The 16,619-nt window shown below is 47.7% G+C and overlaps 1 protein-coding gene across 10 annotated transcripts in view; it reads right to left on the bottom strand.

The window, feature by feature from the left end:
- Positions 1-16,619, bottom strand: part of Pecam1 (platelet and endothelial cell adhesion molecule 1) — a 97,143-nt gene that overhangs the window by 23,451 nt on the left and 57,073 nt on the right. For all 10 annotated transcript variants that reach the window (XM_052196386.1, XM_052196387.1, XM_052196388.1 and 7 more), the window contains exons 6-14: positions 15,512-15,787; positions 11,715-11,963; positions 10,297-10,572; positions 5,942-6,229; positions 5,229-5,336; positions 4,623-4,650; positions 3,923-3,996; positions 1,767-1,820; positions 19-81 (exon numbers count right to left, since the gene is read on the bottom strand). In XM_052196386.1, the coding sequence (XP_052052346.1) occupies positions 19-81; positions 1,767-1,820; positions 3,923-3,996; positions 4,623-4,650; positions 5,229-5,336; positions 5,942-6,229; positions 10,297-10,572; positions 11,715-11,963; positions 15,512-15,787 (1,416 nt within the window). The remainder of the gene's footprint in view (positions 1-18; positions 82-1,766; positions 1,821-3,922; positions 3,997-4,622; positions 4,651-5,228; positions 5,337-5,941; positions 6,230-10,296; positions 10,573-11,714; positions 11,964-15,511; positions 15,788-16,619) is intronic.

Genomic DNA, 16,619 nt, shown 5'->3' with positions numbered 1-16,619 from the left:
TTGGAGAGGGCTGCTTACCTTGGTGAGGCTCAAGGGAGGAGACTTCCACTTCTGTGTATTCGACATCCATGTTCTGGGGGTCTGTTAAAGGAATCACAGCGCCGTGAGTTTAGACAGCACCTCCTCTGGAGGCATCAAACCACACTAAAGACCTTTATTCTGGTCAGCCCTACATTGGTTCGGGCAGCAGACACTGTACAAAGCCTCTCTGACTTGTAGAGTGTGAGAGGATTCTCAATAGATTAATAGGCATGGAGAACATCCCAGGATGGTTCCAGCAGTCAAGGCCCACCCAGTCTCAAGGCACTGGAAATGGATTTGAATGCTGTGGCACCAGGCTTACCAGCCTCTAAGTGTTTAGAGAAGATGAGGCATTTTGGGTAACAAAAACTCCAGGCTCTGTGGAGACACCCAAGAAATTATTTTTTGCCAGGCGGTGGTGGCACATGCCTTTAATCCCAGTACTTGGGAGGCAAAGGCAGGTGGATTTCTAGTTCGAGGCCAGCCTGGTCTACAGAGTGAGTTCCAGAGAAACCCTGTCTTGAAACCCCCCCCCCCAAAAATTATTTTTTGTTTTCAACTCTGGCTATTGATGCTGTTCTTCATGACTGGTAGCCCAGGAGACCAAGAGAGGGTGTCAGCTCCTCTGGGACTAGCATTACAGATGACTGTGAGCCATTCACTGTATGGGAACTGAGGCTGGATCCTCTGACAGAGCAGCCAATGTTTAACAAGTGAGCTATCTCTCTCCAGCCCTTACTGCTGTTTCTTGAGATAGGGTCACAAGTATCCCAGGGCAGCCTGGAACTTGCTACACAGTCAAGGCTAGCCTTGACCACCTGGTCTTCCTGCCTCAGTCTCCTGAGTGCTACGATTACAGAGGTGACCACATCTGCACTGTTTCAAGGCTTCACGGAATTAGGGGTTCCTGCTGGCAGCCTCAACAGATGGTGTAGCCAAAGAGACTTTACAGAAGCAGATTGTGAGTTTCAGTTCTCATGAGAGCGGCACAGACTAGAAATACTTTTAAGAAACAATTTAAACCATTTCCTCTCAGCTTTAGGCAGAAGTAAACTGTCTACTGTTAATTGTCTTTAAAAAATTCTTTAAAATCTCCACCTTAGCTATCCAAGGGAGACCCTCCTATAGCACCTGGAGAGCCAGAAAGGTTTTTTGTTTGTTTGCTTGTTTCTTTAGGTATGACAGCTTGCTTCTACTTAGATTAGGAGGCATTATCATTCAGAAAAGTGGCTAGCATCTTTGGAGAAAAAAAAGAAGTCACCTATACTTTATCATTAGGCACATATAGATAGAGCCTCTAAGAGGATAGGAAATTATCCAGACACCTCAGAGTTAAGTTTTCTTTTCTCTGTGGTGATTTATTTATTTTTAAAGACAGGGTCTTACTATTTACTATGTAGCTCCAGCTAGCCTAAAACTCTTTGTGTAAGCCAGGCTGACTTTGATTCCAGAGACCCACCTGCCTCTCTCCTGAGTGTTATTGGGACTAAAGGCGTGTGTCACCATGGCACACAGCTGCCTGTGATTATTTAATGTAAAAGTTTCTTTCTTTCTTTCTTTCTTTTTTTTTTTTTGGAGACAAGGTTTCCCTGTGTAGCCTTGGCTGTCTGTCCTGGAACTCACTCTGTAGAACAGGCTGGCCTCAGAAATCCGCCTGCCTTTGCCTCCCAAGTGCCAGGATTAAAGGCGTGCGCCACCACTGCCCAGCAATGTAAAAGTTTCTAATACAATATTTAAATAATTACCTTTATTTTGATTTATGGGTTTTACTGCATCGTTTCCAGGAACTTCATCATAACCTGGTGGAAAATTAACAGTCAGGATGAGTGACAATAGAAAGTTTCCTGTGTGTGTGTGTGTGTGTGTGTGTGTGTGTGTCTGTGTGTGCTCTCACCCAGGTCTGAGTGTGTGAATTCATGTGTGTGAGTGTATGTGTAAGTGTGTTCTCTCACCCATGCATGTGTGTGTGAGTGCATGTGTGTGCTCTCAACCGTGCATGTGTGTGTGAGTACATGTGTGTGCTCTCAACCATGCATGTGTGTGTGAGTGCATGTGTGTGCTCTCAACCATGCATGTGTGTGTGAGTGCATGTGTGTAAATGTGTGTCTCACCCATGCATGTGTGTGAGTGCATGTGTGTGTGAGTGCATGTGTATGTGAGTGCATGTGTGTGCTCTCACTCATGCATGTGTGTGTGAGTGCATGTGTGTGAATGTGTGCTCTCACCCATGCATGTGTGTGTGAGTGCATGTGTGTGAATGTGTGTCTCACCCATGCATGTGTGTGAATGCATGAGTGCCTATGTGACGTCACATGTCTTCCTCTGTCATTCTCTGCCCTATTTTTTCAGGCAGCATCTCTGTGAACCTGGAGTTTGCTGATTCAGCTGGACCAGCTCATGATGGAGCCTACAGGGTGTGACCATTTCCATCACCTCCCCCAGGACTGGGGTTACAGGGGTTTGCTACCACATGTAGCCTTTACATTGGTGCTGGGGAATTGAACCCAAGGCCTCCAGCTCACACAGAAAACATTTTACCATCTCCCCAGCCCTCCTGTGACTTCTAAAACGCCCAGTACTGCTAAGAAAGCAAAGTCTATTCCTTCAGGTGACAAACGCCTTTGCCTCTGATCCTGGGTCTCCTCCTTCGTCTCTCTGTGGTGTGAGCTTTTCCTGCCTGCAGTGGGCCTTCCCTCCACTGCCTGGATAGAAAGGTACAGCTACAGAGGAGCACTTTCATTTGAGAGTTATTGGGAATTCAGAATGGTTTGATGTAAGTGAACTAATTAAAAGTGAAGCTTCTTTCTAGAAGGGACCAGTCACTAAAACCAAATACGAAAGCTGGTGGTTAGCTAACGTTCTCTGGTTAGGGAAGTGGGTTGACAAGAATACAGTTTAAGGAAATAACAGTGTCTCCGGATTATCACCTCAGTGCACACACACAAAATGAAGTGTGGGGTTTGTTTGGTGGTGATGCCCTTGCCCAGAATATGTGAGGCTTTGGCTCAAGCCCAAGCACTATAAAAACAAACAAACATTTTAGCATGTTCCTTGCCTTAAGAAATTCTTATATATAAGATATTATAAATATTAAACACATGGTTCTTTAATGTATGTGAGTTAATTAGTGTTAATCAAATTGCTTGTTTTGAGACAAGGTCTTGGTGTGCAGACCTATCAGGGTGGACTCCAACTTGTAGTGATCCTTCTGCGTCTGCTCTCTGAGTGCTGAGACGTTAGGTGTGAGCCATCACACTTGCCTCTGAGTGACTTTCTCACAGACCCAGGGGTCCTGACACCCACTGGGCAGCCTCTCTCCACTGATGCCTGCGCCAGAATGACATCTCAAGCTGGGCAGTGGTGGCACACGACTTTGATCCCAGCACTCAGGAGGCAGAGGCAGAGGCAGATGGATCTCTGTGAGTTCCAGACCAGCCTGGTCTACAGAGTGAGTTCCAGGACAGTCAGGGCTGAGAAGCCCCATCTTGGGGAGGAAAATAAAAGGTACCTTAGCACTTCTCAAAAATGCCTCTGCCAAGAGCAGACTGTTTCTCTCACTCTCCCTTTGTGGCAGGGTTAAGAGACGTGGTGGGAGTCCCATTGGAGATGTTTTACTGAAGATTCAATTGGATTTGATTTAATATCTGGTTTCTGTCTCCCAAGGGTCACCTACGTATTTTGGTCTGTGGAGGCAACAAGCAGTAGGGCCAGTCTCCATTCTCCATCCCAAAGAAATGAAGCAGAGAGGGGAAAGCAGAAAGGGTCCCATCTTCCCTTTCTGTTTGGTTAGCTGATTTCCCATGGCTGGTTATATACGGTACTGGTACCGCTGCCTGAAGCCAGGCTTTCCCTTCTACCGCAACCCTAAACCTTTGGTAATTAAAGGAAGCCTTGGCTTTACCGTAATGGCTGTTGGCTTCCATGTTGGGCTCAGAAACCTTCTCACTGTTGGAGTTCAGAAGTGGAGCAGCTGGCCTTCACATGCAAATGAAAAAGAAAAGAGAAAAATATGCATTAATATTCTTCCTCCAAGTCAACCAAAACATCAAAGGAAGACCATGAGAAAGCAAGAAGAAATATGCCTATTACACACTTGTAATCATGGCACTGGGGAGGCTGGGGCAGGAGGATGGCTGTGACCCTGAGACCAGCCAGAGCTATACAGCAAGACACAAAAAGCTGGACGTGGTACCACATGCCTACAATCCCAGCCCTGGGGAGGTAGAGGTGAGAAGATCAGGAATTTAAGGCTAGCCTTGGCAAAAGGAAAAGGTAAAGGATGTAAAACCCTCCCTTTTTTTAAATTTTAGGTGTGTGTGTGTATGTGTGTGTGTGGTACCAGCCAAGGTTGAATCATATCTCCAGCCTGGTAAAAAGCATTTCTTTTAAAAGGTCAACTCTATTATTCTAAGTATGTAATGAGTTGGCAGTCTTCCACTGAGACAGACAGAAACACACACACACACCCATTATACCCAAGGCCCTTATTCTTCATGAGTTTGCTAAAGAATCTCTGATAACTTCCTAGCAACCAGTCTGGGCTTGCAGACAAATCCAGCCCTGCCCACAAAGAAGCCACCCTCTCTTACAGGGACACTGACCTGGACATCTCCACGGGTTTCTGTTTGGCTTTAAAAAAGAAAGAAAATTTCAGGTCAGTATAAGTATACGGGACAGTGACAGCCTTCTTTCCCTTGACTCTCCTGAAACCTGACTACTCCATAAAGGAGAAAAGAGAGACTGGGGGGTGGGGTAGCTCAGTGCAATTTTCCTGCCTTGGAAAAGACAAAAGACCAACCCAGCCCAGACAGCAGCACCATTTTACTTGAGCCTAGGCTAGACCCTATTCCCACAAATGTATATGGTACACAATACCAGATCAAGGCACATCTGGAAGATTATCTGGGAGGCACATGGTATGTGCATGCACGCGTGTGCCTCACACAGGACACACACCAAGAAATAGCTTCTTGTGACTAGATCAGGTGTAATGTCACCCAGATCCCCCCACCCCCAGTTGGCTTGCCCAACTAGACAAGTACCCGTGTTCGTGAACAGCCAAGGCTTCACACCCTCCAAAGCCAGGACCTTGAGTTACCAAGTTGACATCTGACAAGGAGAATGCATGGTGCTCCCTCAACCTCCTCCGGGATGCCTCGCAGACCCAGCCAGTTCCCTGGAAGCGCAAGCTGCAGAAAGTCACTCACCCTTGGCTTTCCTCAGGAAGTAGCATTTGGCTGCAACTATCAAGGCGGCAATGACCACTCCAATGACAACCACCGCGATGAGACCTTTCTTCCACGGAGCAAGAAAGACTGGAAGTCGGGGAGGAAAAAAAGGAAGCACATGTTTTTCTCCTAGCAGCAAGAAGCAGCAGATGTAAGCAGCAATTCAGACCCTGTCTTGCAGTCCTTGTAAACGGCATCTTGCTTTGGCGTTGGCCTGTGAGGGCGTCTGTACTCAGCCTGTGCAATGATGGTGGCTTCTGCTAGACGCCAAGGTCAGCTACGGTCTTCAAGGAGTTACCAAGCTAATTTTGCTGAGGTGTGGTTCCATCCTCCTCCATCTCTACAGGACTCTCCCATCCAAGCACACAGCTAAGTTCCTATCAACGCCTCTGTGTTTGGGTACAGGCATTTCATGGATAGACATTGCACTCACAGTATGAGTCAACTGGTGTTTCTCTAACAGATACTTAGAATTGGGACTGGATAAAATAGTTTCATTTCTTTATATATAATCATCTCCTTTTCTGCTCAAGTTAGTATGAGTGGGTTTCTGCCAACTGTAACTAATCAGACACCAGTCTCTTAGCTCTCTCAAATAAGCTAGGCTCCGCTCCTCTCCCTTTTACAAGGAATGCATGCTTTCTGTCCCTTGGAAGCCCCCATACTGATGCTCTGGTGGGGTGTGGACTCACCTCTGACTGTCAGAGTGCTGCTCCGGAGACTGAGCCTCCTCAAACTGGCTCTGTTGGAGGCTGTACAATAGTATTGTCCTTCCTGATCCTTGCTAGTTTGTTTGTTGAACCAAAACGCTTGGGTGCTATTCACGATGTCTTGGTGGAAGGGTCTGTCCTCCTTTTCTTTGTAAAACTGGAATGTAATGGGGCCAGTCCCCTCTTTCACAGAGCACAGAAGTACCATTTCACTTCCAGACTGGACCTCGTTACTTGACAGGATGGAAATCGTAACTTCATCCACCGGGGCTGGAAAGCAGGCCAAGAATTAGCCCCGAGCAGAGAGGGGAGGGAATCAAGTCAGAAGTGCACACCCTTAATCCCAGCACTTGGGGGATGCATGCAGAAGGAGTTTAAATTCCAAGCCAGGGTACAGCATAGAGAGCCAGTCACAAAGAACCCAAGAGGGAAGGACAGGGAGTTGAACAGAGAGGGTACACAGAATAGCCACTTCTTGTCAGCGTCTCTTCCAGCCTAGGATAGACAGACAGACACCCCCTGTCCCCTTCACAGATAAAACATAAGATGCTAGGGTCATGCACCACCCTCCCACCTTGAGCATGACCGGCCACTCAACAGAACGACAAGATTAATTTGTGCTCTCTCTTGGAGTTTTGAGTACACGTGCACATGTGTGTATGTGTGTGTAGGTGCACCTGTGTGTTTGTGTGTGTGTATTTGAATGATTTCTCTCTGCCTTTCTGCTGACCACGGTGTGTGGCACATGAGCTAGAGAGATAGATGCCTCAGCAGTTGAGAGCATTGGCCGCTCTTCCAGAGCAGCCTACCGAGATTCAGTTCCCAGTGCCCACACAGCTGTTCACAACTGTCTGTAATTCCAGTCCCAGAGGATCGACACCCTCACCTGGCTATACATTCGGGAAAAACACCAATGCATGTCAGATAAAGAAACGAGAATTGTAAAGGGTGTGGGGCACTTATCCCTGTGTTTTCCTCTTCCCGTGTGCTTTTAAAGCCTTGTCCCCCATCTGTTTGCTCTCCCTCAAGCTTGCCTTCCAACCATCTGGTTTTGTTATTGTTTGCTATTTCCATTGTTCATTTATGTATTGTGAGACAAAGTCTCACTCTGTAACTCTGGCTGGCCTCTAACTCACAGAGATCTGCCTGCCTCCACCTCTTAAGTGCTGGGATTAAAGGCATATACAACCATATTTATTTTGTTTTGAGACAGGGTCTCATAGAGCTGGCCATGAACTCCAGATGTTAGCCTCCAAAATCCTGGGATTGCAGGTAAGTACCATCATCTGTAGATATCCGTCTGCTTTTGAAACTGCATTGCTAGCTAGCTGGGCAGTGGTGACGCATGCCTTGAATCCCAGCACTTGGGAGGCAGAGGCAGGAGGATTTCTGAGTTAGAGGCCAGCCTGATCCACAGAGTGAGTTCCAGGACAGCCTGGGCTATACAGAAAAAACCTGTCTCGAAGAAAAAAAAAAAAAAAGAAATAAACTACATTGCTATTTCTAGTTTCAACGAAGCTGGAAAAGTTCCACGGTCCTAAAGAGAAATTCAGTGGAGGACGTTTTAACCATACTTAACCCGGTTTTCCAGTCTCGGCCTCCAATAGCCTGAGTATCCCCCAGCCCACCCGCCACTGTTGACACGCCTCTACTGTCTGTGCTGTCTCTGAGGCTGGTTCTCCTTCCTTGCTAGCTGCCTTCCTCTTCACTACTTCTTTTGGTAGGAAAATATGGGTTTGGGCTTTCTGGAGAGTTGGTCCTCAGTCTTCCAACTCCACTCACATATATATATATATATATATATATATATATATATATATATAATTTTGATTTATTTATTCTGTGCATGGGTGTATACGCGGAACTCTGAGAACAATTTGCAGGAATCTGCCCTTCTACCAAGTAGGATTCAGGGGACCAAACTCAGATCATTAGGCAGAGCGGGCCCCTCTCTACCTGCTGAGCCATCTCACCAGCCCCTCCATCTCCACTTAGAGACTTTGCCTCCACGCTCTGCCTTTCTTTTTTGAGCACTGAGACCTAAATAGCAGTTTCCTGTCCAGACAGCTTCCCGGAACCTCTCGGCTCCCTTCCCACCTGAAAGCTCAGTGAGGCAAGTCCACTGCACCCCCACTGTGCCCCTTTCCTTAGCAACATTCTTCACCATTCAAATCCTGGTCCTATGTCACTATTCCAAGCCACCTTCCCTACTAGTGACGGTGGACTGGCCAGCAGACAGACATGAGCCACCTCTCTGAGCACAAAGGGAGGTATTATCTTGAAGGGAGTAGAGCATTTGGCCTGGGATGGCACTGGTCCCACACAGGGGCAGACAGCCTGAGCACACCGTGAGACCCGACAGTCTCTCCCACTGGGAAGCATAAGAGGTTAATGGTGAATCGGTCTCAGGAGCACATTGCCTGGGTTCAAATCCCCGCCTTACCTACTATGCCTTAGCTAGAAGTCTTAGTGAGTTCACTGCAAACTCAATGGTAAACCATGATGAGTCTCATGTGCTATTTTAAATACTACTAGGGACAATTTACTACAATGCTTCACCCAGGGCTGGGCACATGTGGAGGGCTCAGTAAATGCTGGTCACTAACGCTGACCTAATTTAAACTCAGCCTTCTTCTTCCTTGTGGGCATTTACTACTTCTTCCTCTTCCTCCTCCTCTTCTTCTGTGGTTTTTTTTTTTTTTTTTTTTTTTTTGAGACAAGTTTTCTCTGTGTTGTGCCTACCCTGGAACTCACTCTGTAGACCAAGTTGACCTGGAACTCAGAGATCCACCTGCCTCTGCCTCCCGAGTGCTGGGGTTAAAGGTGTATGCCACCACTGCCCAGATGTATTTACGTTTGAACATCTGGAGTTCTGAAGTCTTCACTCTTCCACAATAGCCCGAGTGCACAACCGCCAGGTTCATCTCTCCAGACCGATTCTTATTATGCCCCTCCTGTCTCCCTCGCCCACCGAGATCTGGGTCATATGTAACCTCGGATGGCCTTGATCTTACTATGTAGCTAAGGATAACCTTGAACTCCTGATCTGTCAGCCTCTACTTACTAAGTGCTGAGATTACAGGCTTCGTTTACCACTTACCTGCCACCTGTAGCCAACTTTTGCCCACACCAGCACAGGTACACAGTATACAATTATGTTGCATGGGTTTTTTTGTTTTTTGTTTGTTTGTTTGTTTTGGTTTTTCGAGACAGGGTTTCTCTGTATATATCGTCCTGGCTGTCCTGGAACTCACTCTGTAGACCAGGCTGGCTTCGAACTCAGAAATCCACCTACTTCTGCCTCCCAAGTACTGGGATTAAAGGCATGCGCCACCACCGCCCGGCTATGTTACATGTTAATAATTCGTTTTTATGTGCATTAGCGTTTGGCCTGCATGTACATCTGTGTGAGGACATCAGATCCCCAGAAACACTTGTGAACTGCCATGTGGATGTTGGGAATTGAACCCAGGACCTCTGAAACAGTAGCCAATGCTCCTAACCACAGAGCCATCTCTCCAGCCCCTATAGACTGCATGTGGATGACACAGAGTTGTCAAAAGATGCCGAAGGACAGAGGAGAAGGCAGATTGAGAGTCTTATAGCAGCAGGATTCAGAGCAGCAGGGGCAGTGGCACTGCAAAAGCCACCCAAGGTCACAAGTCAGATGCTCTAGGAAAAGATATCCAACCCTAAAACCACGCACGGTGCGAACCCCAGGCTAATGTCAGCAACTCCCATGAGCCCCCGGTCAGCAGCAACGCCTGCCGCAGGTTTCATGTGAGACTCAGACGCTGCACCAAGGCCAGTAGCAGGAAAGCGTTCGTTCCAGCCTGCAGTTCTTGGGGGGGGGGTGGCTCTCTCCTCATCTGAAAAGGCCCCCAAACCAAAGAAGCCTACAATACCAGCAGTATTAACCTTAAGTCCAGTCACCTTCCCTTTTTGGGGGTTCAACTGTCACTTGAAAAGTAAAAAGGAGCCGGGCGGTGGTGGCGCACGTCTGTAATCCCGGCACTTGGGAGGCAGAGGCAGGTGGATTTCTGAGTTCGAGGTCAGCCTGGTCCACCTGGTCCACAGAGTGAGTTCCAGGACAGCCAGGGCTATACAGAGAAACCCTGTCTTGACAAAACCAAATCCAAAAAAACCAAAAAAAAAAAAAAAAAAGGTAAAAAGGCGTTACAACAGCCACATCAAGAGCCCCCACATATTTTCTAGGCTCACAGTCTGGGCCTTGGTCTTTGATAGGCATCTGCTCACTGGGACACATGGGGAGCATCCTTGTGACCCCACAATCCCTCCCCTTGAACCTCCTTGCTCCTCAGGACACAGCTGCTTACCTATCACCTTGACCCTCAGGATCTCGCTGCGCACCTCGGGGTAGGAATGGCAATTATCTGCTACGCACTGGTATTCCTCGTCTCCGACGGGCTTATCTGTGAATGTCGCAGGGCCACTGGAGTCCATCTCGAGAGTCTGGAAGTTGTTCTTTGCTTTTATAAGGTGGTAAGTGATGGGCGCAGTGCCGTTTGCGGACCAGCAGCTGATGCCCACGGCCTGTCCTTTTATGATCTCAGATGTGGCATCGTGGAAAATCCTGGGCTTAGAGAGCATTTCTAGAACAATAGGGGGAATCCAAATGAAACAGAAGCAATGAACCAGTCCGGGGCCTTCTTTCTGAAAACTCTGAGCCTGGCTTTCCCCGTTGAGATCATGATTTCCAATGTCTGCCCGCCTGCCTGTCTTATCCATCTTAAGGAGCTTCTATAAGGCTGCCCGGGCCAGGCTAGGCAATGCTTGTCTATACGTGTGTGCAAGTGATAACAAGGGAGAAAAAGAACTGCTGTAGATGGGTGGGGATATGGACCAGTAGTAGAGCACTTGGCTAGCATGTGTAAAGTCTTGAGTCCAAAGAATGTGGAAGCAGGAAGAACTTTGTGAGTTTGAGGCCAGCCAGGGCTACATAATGAGACTCTGTGTCAAAACAGCAAAAATATATATATTTTTAAATCTAACTTTTTTTTTGGTTTTGGTTTTGATTTTGTTTTGTTTTATTAATCATTCCTATTGTTTACATCTCAAATGATATTGGTTTTGGTTTTTTTAGATGGATTTTCTTTGTATAATCTTCAACGTCCTGGAACTAGCTCTGTAGAACAGGCTGGCCTCGAACGCACAGAGATCTGTGCCTCTGAGTGCGGATATTAAAGGAATGTACCATTACAGCCCAGTTTAAAATATCTAATTTTTAGAAGCAAAATAATGATATAATATCTGGGTATAGTGGAGCACACCTTTAGTTCCACACCTGGGAGGGCAGGTGGGAAAATGGCAAGTTTGAGGCTAGCTTGAGCTACAGAGGGTAACCCTGTCCTGTCTCAAGAGGAGGAGGGAAGTAGGAGGATGTCTGGGAGAGTGTGGGGAAAGGAAGAGGTGGGAGATCCAGGATGGTGGTACCTGCCCACCTGGTACCACACATAGACAGACTAAACACGGAGGTCAAAGGTCAGAGGAGGTCAAAGGTCAGCTTGTAGTTGTTGCTCCTCTGCCTCCACCACATGGACCACAGCGACTGGATCAGGTTGTCTGAGTGGGCAGCAAGCACAATTACGCAGTGCGCCGTTTTCCTGGGCCTCCCTGGAGTTCTCCACCTGTCTGAATCCCATAGGCCTTTGCGACTGCACTGGGGATAGCTGCCCCTCACACTCCTTGTTCCTACTCAACCTTTGTACATCTGAGCAGCTGAGAGCGTCCTCACCGCACACCCGGATCGGTACCAAGCCACTTCTCTTGACCACTTTGCCGATGCCTGCGGTACAGCTGTACAGCCCGCTGTCCGTCTCCTCGGCGATCTTGCTGAAATTCTGATACTGTGACAAGACCGTCTCTTCCTTCTGGATGGTGAAGTTGGCTACGGGCACGCCCGAGACAGAGCAGGACAGGTCCAACATTTCCCCTTGGTCCAGACGGCTGGAGGAGAATTCTAGCCTCGGCTTCGGAAACAGCTCTGAGGGACATCAAGAGGGAAGGGAGGGAGATGTGTCTGGGTACCACCTCAGTCCTCTGCGGGAGGCACTTGTAGCCCAGGTACTCTCGGCAGAATTAACCCTTAGGAGCCTGCAAAGAGTCTTCCCTGCTTCTTATATACCTGATGGCACGGCCCAAGAGCCAGGACTCCCTCTGAACCTGAGACCTCTCTGCAGGCTCGTCCTGCATTCCCTATGAGGAGTCACTCAGCCATCCATTCGTTTATCGAGACTGTGTCTCAAGCAGCCTAGGTTGGCCTTGAACTAACTATGTAGCCAGGGATGGCCTTGAACTTCTGATCCTCCCGTCTCCACCTCCCAGGTCTTGGGACTACAGGTGTGCACCACTATACCTGGCTTCCACAAGTGTTTACTGTGGGGAAGACCCTTCGCTGGGCAACAGGGAGATAACTGAGATAACTGTATATGAGACAGTCTGACTTCAAGGAACTTATATCTAATGCTCAATTCAGGAATACCGTTTGCAGCAGAGTTCACGGAGAGGAAACTGAACTTCACCCTGGGCATTAAGGGAACAGTCCCTGGAAGGGAGTTGTCCTAGGTGGTTGCCTAGAGCATATTAGACAATATTTGCAAGTTCATTATGGCTAGAAGAAACCACCATTGACAGGCCTGCTTGTATCTGAAGCCTTCAGTTCTTAGAAAGCATCCCAGTATACAGAAGAATGTAATATATATGTATATATGTGTAATGTATATATATATATATATATATATATATATATATATATATATATGTATATATATGATGGCTTTTTTTCTCTAACAAGAGAATGTATACCTTATCAAGAGCACTCCAAGGATTTGTCACTATCAATAATCCATGCTGGGCACGATGGGGCATGCCTTTGATCCCAGCATTCAGAAGGCAGATCTCTCTGAGTTCTTTATAGGGACCAGCCTGGTTTACATAGGGGAGTTCTAAGGCTACATCATGAGAATGTCTCAAAAATTATAAATAAGCAAATAAATAAATAAATCACTAAATTGTGCATGACATCACACCCTACACCAGGAAATAGTGTGCTAATCCCCTAATTGGTGAGTTGGTAACCACATTCAGAGCTTGACACTTGGGGGTTTGGAGGAAACCACTGAATGAGCGGATGAACATTTATATGAATGGAGACATTCAATGGAAGACAAGAGCCAACTAGGCTCTTGGCAACATTGTAACACAAGGCTCAGCCCAATCCTCCCTCTGTTAAAGACACAGCATTGAACAGAAGAGTTAAGGTCTCAGCCCTCAGCAGCTTACATTGTAACAGCTGAATATTCACAGCCAACAAGAAAAGTACAGTGTTCTTGTAAGTGGCAAGTACTTTAGAGAGATAAAGCTGGGAACTGGGGTTAGGAGAACTAGTACTGGGCACTGCCTGGAGTAGAACATGCCTGGAGTCCTTTGCATGGAGGTATCAGGATCAAGAGTTCAAGGCCAATTCCACAAAGTGAAAGGCTAGCCTCAGTTATGTGAGATCTTGTCTTTTAATAAATGGAGGAAGAGGTAGAGATAGCTCAATAATTAAAAGCACTTAGTGCTCTTGCAGAGAGCCTGGATTAGGTTCCCAGTACCTACATCAGACAGCTCAGGTGGTGACTACCTGAAACTCCAGTTCCAAGAGCTCTGACATCCTCTGCTCTCAGCCTCGCGCGCGTGCACACACACACACACACACACACACACACACACACACACACACAGTACATATAAATGCACATAGACATACATAAATTCTTTATTCAAAATCTTTTGGGAGCTGGGCATGGTGGTGCACGCCTGTAATCCCTGCACTTGGGAGGCAGAGGCAGGCGGATTTCTGAGTTCGAGGCCAGCCTGGTCTACAGAGTGAGTTCCAGGACAGCCAGGACCACACAGAGAAACCCTGTCTCAAAAAAAAAAAATCCTTTTGGTTGTTTTTTGGTTTTGGTTTTTGAGACAGGGTCTCACTAATGTAGCTCTAGCTGGCCTGGAATTCATTATGTAGACCAGGCTGGCCTGGAACTCACAGAGATCTACCTGCCTCTGCCTCCCAAGTGTTGGCATTATAGACATGTGGAACAGGTATGTGCCACCATACCTGTTAAATTCTTTTACAGGCTGGCTATTGTGGCACATGCCTTTAATCATCCTAGCAGACAGGAGACAGAGGCAGGTAGATTTCTGTGAGCTTGAGGCCAGTTTGGTCTACGATGGGAATTCCAGGATAGCCAGGACAGGTTTTTCAAGACAGAGAAACCCTGTCTTGAAAAACTGAGAGAGAAAGAGAGAGAGAGAGAGAGAGAGAGAGAGAGAGAGAGAGAGAGAGATTGAGATTGAGAATACCTGCATAGCTGCAGACATTTTGTTCCTGCTGGGTATTTCATACTGTTGAGGTAATACACCTGCCAGTCACTGATGCAGGAAATTATTCAGAACAGGGTCATGCTGACCACATACCCTGTTATGTTCTATATGTTATGAGGTTGGTTGACCTTAAAAAAAATTCCACAACCATATGTGTCACTTAGGACCCATCAAATTAAAGGTCAATATGAACCGTTATATCTAAAATGGCTTGAGTCAGGGCCAACCACTGGGCAGCACTTCCAGCACCTGCATATGTGCTCATGGTGGGGTTTTTGTGGTCTTAGTCTTTATAAACTGATATAGAAAAAAATGTTCGGGGTCACAGCCTCAGTCCCCAAATTCTGAACTATGGCCCTGATTGGTTAGCCTTAGGGTACAATACAGCCCTGTCTGACTAAGATTAGTGTCTGTGTGGTTTGTGGGGCCTGATTCCAGGACCTCAACACCTTTTAGAAACAGATTTGGGTTGGAGTTTGGGCTCAGCACCTAAGAGCACTGGCCACCTTGCAGAGAACCCAGGTTTCATTCCCAGCCCCAATACGGTGACTTCCAACTATAACTCCTGTTCTAGGGTGGCCTGTACCCTATTCTGGCCCTCACAGACACCAAGCCTACAAGTGGCACACAGACCTACATGCAGGCAAAGCATCCACACACAGAAAACAAAATCTAAAAAATGCAAAAAGGTCATGAAGAAGAGTTAGCACAGAAGAAAGCTATACCGACACCTGCAGAGATATTAGCCAATCATCACTTAATGCAGACCACAGCTATCTCATTTAAACAAACATTGGGACAGTCCAATATAGTGAGTACCATCCCATGCCCGTTGTATTTCACACAGTTGGGGCAGGTTCAAGAATTCAGCCAAGGGCACAGAAGGAGTGAGGCACAGGACGAGTCAGAGCCACACCCAAACATTCACTGCAGCCCACTGACTCTTTCCCACAAACCCCGGCACCCAGCGTGAATACACCCAAGACAACCTGGAACAGAAAAGACATCACGCTCATCGGCCAGGGTCTCACTAGACAGCCCAGGCTGGCCTTGAACTCACAATCCTCCTACCTCAGTGCCCCAAATGCTGGCATTACAGACATGTGGATCGATGCCTAGCCACAACGGCCTCTTGAGCACCCACCAGCCCCTCAGCATTCCTACCTGTGATGTTGACCATGATGCTACTGGCCTTGGAGATGCGGTTTGATTCCACTTTGCAGGTATAGTGTCCACTGTACTCTACCATGGCCATGACTGAGTAGACGGCTTCGCTGCCTCGCTTGGAGGTGGCTATAATCGCCTTGTCTTTTTGGATTATAATTTCTGGAAATTCCCGGACCAAGTGTGTCACTTGCACTATGCACCTAATGTGGAGCTGGTCTCCTTCTATGATCATCCCAGGAGGCTCGATTTGAAACTTGGGAGTAGAGAAGGACTCTACAAGAAAGATGACAAGCCGGTTGGACTCAAGTTCAAAACTGGGCACTTTCTACTCTGTTATCTGGGTGGGAGGAACCCTGCGTGTGTATGAGGGCGTGGTGCTCTGGTGTAATGTGTGTGTAAAGGCAGGAAGAACAGCATCTATGCTAACCACTGAGCCATCTCTCTAGCCCCATTTGCCCTGGTTTTTTATGAGACAGACTCTCTTATTGGCTTGGGGCTCAATATCTAGGCTGAGACTGTCTAGCCCGTGAGTGTCACGAATCTGTCTGGCTCTGGCTCTCTAGGGCTGGGATCACAAACGTGCACCACCATACTCAGCTTTGCACTCACTTTGCTTTGGGAGCTGTCTGTCTCCCTAGCTCTGGAGCTGTCGCCTCCCTAGCTCTGGAGCTGTCGCCTCCCTAGCTCTGGAGCTGTCGCCTCCCTAGCTCTGGAGCTGTCGCCTCCCTAGCTCTGGAGCTGTCTGTCTCCCTAGCTCTGGAGCTGTCGCCTCCCTAGCTCTGGAGCTGTCGCCTCCCTAGCTCTGGAGCTGTCTGTCTCCCTAGCTCTGGAGCTGTCGCCTCCCTAGCTCTGGAGCTGTCGCCTCCCTAGCTCTGGAGCTGTCTGTCTCCCTAGCTCTGGAGCTGTCGCCTCCCTAGCTCTGGAGCTGTCGCCTCCCTAGCTCTGGAGCTGTCGCCTCCCTAGCTCTGGAGCTGTCGTCTCCCTAGCTCTGGAGCTGTTGTCTCCCTAGCTCTGGAGCTGTCGTCTCCCTAGCTTTGGAACTGTCATCTCCCTAGCTCTGGAGCTGTCTGTCTCCCTAGCTCTGGAGCTGTCGTCTCCCTAGCTC

This window comes from Apodemus sylvaticus, chromosome 10 (assembly GCF_947179515.1).
Source record: "Apodemus sylvaticus chromosome 10, mApoSyl1.1, whole genome shotgun sequence".
In the NCBI taxonomy this organism is placed as follows: Eukaryota; Metazoa; Chordata; class Mammalia; order Rodentia; family Muridae; genus Apodemus; species Apodemus sylvaticus.
The sequence above is the reverse complement of the archived record's forward strand: the minus strand, read 5'-3'. Positions and strand labels throughout refer to the sequence as shown.